This window comes from Lupinus angustifolius, chromosome LG10, assembly GCF_001865875.1.
Source record: "Lupinus angustifolius cultivar Tanjil chromosome LG10, LupAngTanjil_v1.0, whole genome shotgun sequence".
Taxonomy (NCBI): Eukaryota; Viridiplantae; Streptophyta; class Magnoliopsida; order Fabales; family Fabaceae; genus Lupinus; species Lupinus angustifolius.
The window spans coordinates 16,155,510-16,163,611 of record NC_032018.1 but is presented as its reverse complement, the minus strand read 5'-3'; the positions used below and the strand labels follow the sequence as shown (position 1 = coordinate 16,163,611).

At 30.6% G+C, this 8,102-nt stretch overlaps 1 protein-coding gene across 1 annotated transcript; it reads left to right on the top strand.

Annotated features, from left to right (window-relative positions):
* Positions 4,577-6,919, top strand: LOC109358855 (squamosa promoter-binding-like protein 16). Its single transcript, XM_019603336.1, has 3 exons — positions 4,577-5,204; positions 5,347-5,483; positions 6,102-6,919. The coding sequence occupies exons 1-3, from the start codon at positions 4,855-4,857 to the stop codon at positions 6,698-6,700; spliced, it is 1,086 nt and encodes a 361-aa protein (XP_019458881.1). The 5' UTR covers positions 4,577-4,854; the 3' UTR covers positions 6,701-6,919.

The following is an 8,102-nucleotide window of genomic DNA, read 5'->3' as shown; positions in this document are numbered from 1 at the left end:
ATATGTCAAAGTATAATCATCATCGTAATATATGATCGTTTATTTTTACTTTTTGTATGATGATCATTTGTATGTTATTCATCAACACTTTTATTGTGAAATATTATGTTAAATATGGTTGTGTGGAGCTCTCTACGGTAAACAATTAGGATGTCTTTTAGTTTTGTTGTAAAAGTTATTTTCTTTATAATGTTTTGTTGTAGAAGTTAAATCTAATTAAATACACAATTAAGAAATGAAAAGTGAAATCTACATGGTTTAATGTCTTCTCATTTGATTTGATACACTTTTTTGTTATTGTGCTTAAAAGAATATTATGTAAAATATGAAAAATTATATACTACTTAACTTTATAACAATATTGTAATTTAAAAATAGTTATGTTCTAGACATCATTATATTTTTTATTCAAAGTTGATAACACATTATTTATTATATATTTTTATAATAAGTAATTTTGTCAGATAATTTTTACCTAAAGTTGGTTGTCAAGCCAAAGATCACAAAAAAGATTAAAAAATAAGAAAAAGTGAGTAAATCAAGTCTGGCCGGGTAAGCCCGGTTTTAATATAGTCCTGTCGATCTAGGCTAAAAAGTCTGGATTCAATAAAAATTAACTAAAATAATACTCAAACTCTATAAATTTTCGAGCTTTCACGAGCCGGCCCAATCGAGTCTATCCATTTTGACACCTCTAGATATAACCAAAAGAAACACATGAGGGTTCAATTGGGTTTTCCAAGTTTAAAATAGATTTTAAAACCTTGTTGGTACAAATAACAATTTTGATCACAAAATAGTTCACACAATTAACTCATCTATTTTTCACAATAAATTTTAGACCATTACTTTTTATAATAAAAGAGATTAAATGAAGTTTAAGAAAAGAACTTTTGTTGATAAAATATAATCAAAACTCCCAAGATTAAAAGAACAATTGTAAAAACTTAAACAATGAGTTTAGAGACAAAGAATTGAAACAAATATTTGTATTGGCTCACCCAAAATCGTAGGCTACATCCATTTCCTTGGCAGCACCGAGAATCCATTATAATCCTATATTGATAATATTAACAAGTACTCTTTGTACACCTAGCATTTCCAAGCTTAACATATCAAGTATTGTTTGCACGCCAAGCCTCTTTATGCTCAACATTAAACAATGGTTTATGTTAAAAGATTTTTTATAATTTTGCAAGTCTTACAATCTCGCTCAAAGAGTGAAATGAATATGAAAGAGAAACATTGCAAATTTAATAATAGATTATCAAACAAAAATGTTCAGTATAGTTTGGTGCTATTAAATGCAGTATGAAAAAATGCTTAAAAAAATAAGAGTTTTAATTGATATTCAATTTGTTTAAGTGTTCTCATATGTTTTATTGTTCTTCAAATGTTGAGGCTATTTATAGATGAGACAATTAATGTAGTTGTTATTATAGTCGTTTAAGTTATGCTACAACTTCTTGAAATTAATATTCATTTAGATTTTTTCTTCTCTTGAGCTAGATTTTCTCTTTTACTTTTCTACCACTATTAATGTTTCAAAGTTGTTCTAAATTATGCTTTTAATGCTTCATGGTTGTTGAAGCGTTCTGATAAAAGAGAGAGTGACAGTCTCCAAGAGTGGTGACCAACGTGCTTCAGTTGTACTTTGTACTGAACACTTTCCTTGTTTAGTAATAAAGTATCATTTATTTTCTATAAAAGGAGATGAACATGATTATTTTGTCCAAATTGTAATTCATTCATCTTTTTATTCAAATATAATTTTAGGAAATGTTCTTTTATTCCTTCTTGATTTAACTAAGTTAATCTTTCATTCTTCTTTGATTGATGACTTGAATTCTTCACATTAAGAGTGAATTTTTCTGAAAGAAAAATGCTTGTTTAGAAATCTTGATTGAGCTTCAGAAACATCTTAACTTGAATTAAGATGGGTCTTGAGCGCACATAGTCCTTGAACACAAACAAGTCTTGAAAACATATGGGTCTTGAACACATACGAGTCTTAATTTCAATTTTCAAGTAACTCGTTACTTGGTTTTCTAAAAATTCATTTTTAGGATCTTGTAATTCTTTTTCTTCCCTTTAAAACTTTATAAAATATTTTTCAAGAGCTATATGTGATATCAAAATTAAAATGACTATAAAGGTAAGATCCTAAACTAGAAAGCATATTAAATCTTATCCATAAACTTGTGTTTTTCAACTTTAAGGTCTATAATATTTTTCTTCTATTATATATTGATGTTAGTATTTTCATCAAAACCTATCGAATATGAATGATATGGGTTCAACCATTAACCCTTCCCCACCAAACAAAAGGCTCTTAGCCTTTTTTATTAGGAACACTTGCACCTTGTACCAATTGAAATGATTGGATTTGTGATAAGCAAATATTTTGTAATATATTCATCTATCACTACTTGTCATATTCATCTATCACTACTTTGAAAAATGGGTCTCATGGGTGTGTGACTAACATGAAATTCAAGTATGGGAGTGATATCATTTTGCAATTGCATAAATATAGAGAGAAATAATTGTCACATGTTATGTGGATATCCAATATTTTCTTTAATTGTTATTAAAGTAAACATAAAGCATATTCCGTTAAGATTCTTTAATATTTCTTTTAATCAATGAGTCAAATGGATGGGAGTGTTAATTTTGATATAAAAAATGGGGTGGGTGTCATTTGAATAAACCTCAAGAGAAGTTAGCATAATTTATTCTTAAATTTATATCACTGTTGATTTTTTATATTTTTACTAAAATTCTAACTGAACAGTGAACACTACTTGTCATAAAATAAACATAATTATATATTTTTAATAATAATTTTTTATTTTTTATCTAGCTTCCCTTACTCTTTTAGTATTACCCATCCTTCTTTAGGCCCTCTTCTCAATGAGGATGTAGTAGCCTTTTTACAATCTATTTTGAAGTAGAAATCCTCTCTTGGACTTTTATACCGAGTTTAATATAAAAAATAATATATCATCTTCATTAAAAATCATTTTTTTTGGCAGTAGTGGCCAATTAATATACCAGTGATTAATATACTACGGTTGTTCAAAATAAAAAACCCGATTTAAAATAGATTGAAATTATAAAAATTAAATATGTTTGGATTGTGTTAGACATTTTATATTCTCATTTTGTCACGCTTTATCATTCATTAAATATACAATTATTTATTAACTGGAAAGTAACAGGTAACAGTCCAAAGCTGCACTCACTTTCTCTATTCTCTTCCATTCCATGTCCAATTGGCCCCCCACTACCACATTATATGAGGTTGAATCATACAAAAAAGTAGTGCTATATTATTTATATAATGTTTTACTCCCATTATAGTCTTACTTTTGTTTTCTTCTTCTCCATGTAATTAACTATATTTCTTTACCCTATCAAACTTTATACATATATTTTATTGGTTTTGATAACCAATATCCTATCTATAATTCATTAATTTTTATATTATCATCATAACATTTCCTTTATAACAAACCTTAATGTGAAATTTGATACGATACATTTGAGGTTAGTGTTTTAAATTACGGTTGCGATTGTATCACAGTTTAGTTATTACAGTTATGGTCATTGTGGTCGTTGCGATGTGGATTGCGATCTTTGCAATGTGATGTGACCCAATGTGGTTGCATTGCGGTGTAATACGGTTGTGTTGTGCTCCGATGGATCACATAATTGTGATTTAATGTCACACTACAATTTTGATGTGATGCATTTATGACAATCATTACAACTACCATAATATTACGACTGCGTTATATAATATGGTATGCAATTTGAATAAGAGGGTGAGCTAAATGAAGTAATGATATGATTGCATTATAAAAATAAAAGTAAAAACTTATTTTTCACATGTATCAATTTTCACCTATAAAATATCAAATGTGTGTTAAATTAATATTTTTTTAGTAAGTCATATAACACCTAGTAATAAATATTTTAACTTATGTTTGAGATCATTAAACTTATTTAAATTATTATTTTTTTAGATCAAATTAAGATATACAAGAATTATAAAGTACACTAGAAGCATTATCCTAAGTTTATGTGGCATTTCTTTAACCAATATTGAAAAAGAAAAAAAGAAAAAAGCAAAGCAAAGAACAACATAGAAAGCAAAACAGGAAAAAAGAAGAAAAGAAAGAGATCTTACTGTTTGAATGAAGTTACTGTGTTGATCTAGCTTCTATCTCTTTCCCACATCTAAACAAGGAAAAGCAGAAGCATCATCAAACATGGCTATTGTTTCTTCTCTGCCCATTTTCTTAGACCTTCATTATCATCATTAGTATACAAAATTAGGATGTAAGTTCTACAAATTATGTGTATAAGCTGAAGTTAGTCTCTTTCTTAAAACTTTGTGTTCATTTTTCTATTAAACAAAACAACAAAGTCCTTGAATTTACATTCATTTCTTTTCAACACTGCTTCAAGGTTAAGATGTTAGATAAGACATTCATTTTTGTGATTTTTTAAGTATATTATTATATCTTCCACTATCCATCTATTTTTTTATTTATTTGTTACTTAATTATTTATTTATTTTTATTTTTTGTTTTTTGTGTGTGTGTCATGGTCCATTGATTCAATTAAAAATAAAATTGGGAACTAGGTTTTTATTCTTCTTTTGCTTCCTTTGAGAATCCAATTCATATATCTGTTATCTCTTTGTTTCATTCACCCCTTTTATGTTTCTAAGTCAAAGCTTTAAGCTTTTTGTGATTAGAAGTTGTATGTAAGTGTTCTGATTCTTGTGTAAGTGGCTTTTCAGGTTTGGTTTTGGCATCATAGAAAGTGCTTAAGGAATTAGTGTTCATGGATTGGGATTGGAAAGAGTTTACTTGGTATCCATCTGGGTTGGAAGTTGATGCTGCTTCAGTGGGTTTGAGGCTTGGTGAGGCTTCTGATTTGATGGAAAACCCGGAATTAGGTACACCTAAGGAATTCAAAGACTTAAAGACTGTGTTATCAACTCCGGGGTCATCGAAGAGATCGCGTTCGAGTAATGGATCGCAGAATTTGTGTTGCTTGGTTGATGGGTGCAACTCTGACCTCAGTGATTGTAGGGAGTATCATAAGCGTCATAGGGTCTGCGAAAAGCACTCGAAAACCCCTGTTGTGTTGGTCGGGGGTAAACAGCAGCGGTTCTGCCAGCAATGCAGCAGGTAATGGTTTTGAAGTTGCTTATGTGGGTGTTGTGGTGGTTTGTGGGTGTGAAATTGTTCAATTCTGTTGTTTCTTTATTTGACGTGTTTGTGTTCGAGGTTGTTGTTTTTTTGTGACATGGGGTGGTGCTGATTGTTGTAGGTTTCATTCACTCGGGGAGTTTGATGATGTCAAGAGGAGTTGCAGGAAACGTCTAGATGGTCATAATCGGCGCAGGAGGAAACCTCAGCCACCGTCTCTTTTCATGGCTGCTGAGGAATTTCTGTACAATTACAAAGGTTAGTGTGTGGCATTCCGAGATTCTAAAATGACTTTTTGTCTGTTAATGGTTTACCCGGATCTCAATTTTTACAGTATTGTGAAATTTTACTTGAATGGTGGAATCTGTAACAAGATATGATTGAACTAACATGAAAGAATAGAAGAAAGTAGGTCGGTAAAAATCAAGTAACAATAATGCTTTACTTTTAAGCTGGTCAATGATTTTAGAGATCTGACAATAGAACTAGAATATGGTAGAAGTCAATTCAAGGTTTAGTATGAACTGAATTCTATGCTAAGATTAAAATTAGTCATTGCTATTTGGTTTGTATGCGGCATCAAATGATTCTAAGCTGGATTTAATTTTATCATTGTGAAAATTGATATTAAAGATGGAACTAGTAACAAGATAAGTGTACTAATATGAAAGAATCGGACGAATTTGTCTCCTTAGTACATAATTGGAAAGAAAAAGTAAATTGTGGTCGCATAACCATGCATCCTTTAATTTTAGGACCAAGGATCCTGCAATTTCTTTTCTTTTTAGTAGAAATAAGCTTGCTATTATTTCTTTTCTTCCATCAAGTGTCTAATTAATATGGACTTTGGCACTGACTTATCTTTCCACAACTTAGGACCAAGGATCCTGCAATTTGATAGTTCTCAGACATATGCAAACCCTATTATGAGAAATGTGTGGCCTGCCACGGCCAAAACTGGAGCTGAGTCGGGTTATGATCATCACCGACTTTTATATCGAATTGACAAGCATAAGCAGGAGAAGGAAGTTCTTCTCTGGCAAGAAAATGCTCCGAAAGCAAGCATTGGTAATGAAGCAATGCTTGGAACTCCAATCTGCCAACCGACTTCTGGTGCCATTGCCGCATCAGCAAGCGGAAAGGGCAGCCGGAAACTGTCTTCTGATAGCAAACTTGGATCTTTTGACTCAAGTTGTGCTCTCTATCTTCTGTCAACACTTCAAACACAAAGCTCCAAGTTGAGTTTGGTGCAGTCTGGCACCACCTGTCCAATACAATCTCCAACAGGATCTGTGAATTTCGATGCCGTGGATGAGTACTCGTGCTCGGGAAGAAAAATAGATAAGCCGAATGGCGCGGTATTCGTTCTTGACTCAAATGCAACCAACCTTCATTGTAATGGAATGCTGCAAATGGGACCTGATGGATTGGTGAAAAATGGGGACTCACTGACTCTTCCCTCTTTCTGGGAGTAAGTAGCAAAGTTATGTGTTTTCTTAAGAATTTTATGGAATTTTGGCCTTAAGTTGTGTGGTTCAGTAATAAAGCTAAACTTGTTAAAGCTTTCATTTGTTCCTGACAATTTAAATTGGGATACTCAATTAATTTTAAAGCATGCTAAGATGGATTTCTTGGCATCAGTTTTCTGTTCTAAGTTGTCATGAAACTTGTTTATGTTATTTTCTTCAATGAAAGATTTGTACTTTTATAGTAGATTTGATTTTCTCATAATAAAAAATAACTTCAATGATATATAATCCCATTTAATTGCATAAGACTTTGAAATAACTGAAAATATTCATTGTAATATCGAATAAATGTCATAATATTATTATTTAAATCATTTTCATTAAAAAAACATTAATTACTAAAACTCTCTTAATTGTATTGCCAACTCTCTTAATTGTATTGCCTATTGCATTTTTAGTCTCTCATTATTTCTAGAAATTTGACTAACATCTATTTAATCTACTTTCTTTATTGAGTTTATAAAAATCTCCTCCAACACATGTTGAAACTGTGTTAAGACACCACTCTACCATCTTTTTTTATAAAAAAATAGTTACCTAATTTTCTCTCTAATGTATTTATTCTTAATCCTATCATGTCTAGTATGTGTATTTATTCAATGCAACAATTTCATCTCTACTACATTGAATTTTTTCTCGTGTGTCCCACAGAACACTGTAGATCTTATAATTGTACAATAAATTTTTTCCTCAAGCTTGAGCCATACATTTTTATTACATATGACACCTTAAGTGTTTTGTCTTTTCATCCATGTAGCTTGAAACATATAGTTTATATCTCGCTCGATTTCCCTATTGTGTTGTATGAGTGACTTAAGATAGTGAAATCTAGTGACTTATGATATGATATGAAGTGTAATATCTAATTGTTAACTCTGGAGTGAGGTTTTTTCTAGTCTCTTACTAAACTTATATCCATTTTACGTCAACTTGTAATAAATTCACGTACTTCTAAATTTGTTGCCCGAGTCTCCAATTAGGAGAATAACATCCGCAAAAATATTGCATTGTGGCATTGGATCTTGGATATGATCAATAAAAATATCGAAGATCAATATAAATAAATAGGGGTTCAATATTAATCTTTGGTGTAGTCCTATAATAATATATAAATCTTACGAGACTTCATCTTATATTCATAGATGGTATTAACTTCTTCAAACATATCATTGATTGCAGCATGCAATCCAAACTTCTTTTTTCTAGAGCTTCCGAAAACCTCTTTAGCCATTTTATCACATGCCTTATTCAAATCAATAGAAACAATATGTTCATTTGGTCCCTTCTATATCACACCATCAATCTTCATAGTAAGTAAGTTAATAGCATATGTGGTCGACTTCTATAA

Bases quoted from the DNA above. Each gene is read 5' to 3' on its own strand.
- LOC109358855 (XM_019603336.1), top strand. From the start codon at position 4,855: ATGGATTGGGATTGGAAAGAGTTTACTTGGTATCCATCTGGGTTGGAA. The intron at 5,205-5,346 runs GTAATGGTTTTG...TGATTGTTGTAG, and splicing joins TTCTGCCAGCAATGCAGCAG to GTTTCATTCACTCGGGGAGT. The intron at 5,484-6,101 runs GTTAGTGTGTGG...TCCACAACTTAG, and splicing joins ATTTCTGTACAATTACAAAG to GACCAAGGATCCTGCAATTT.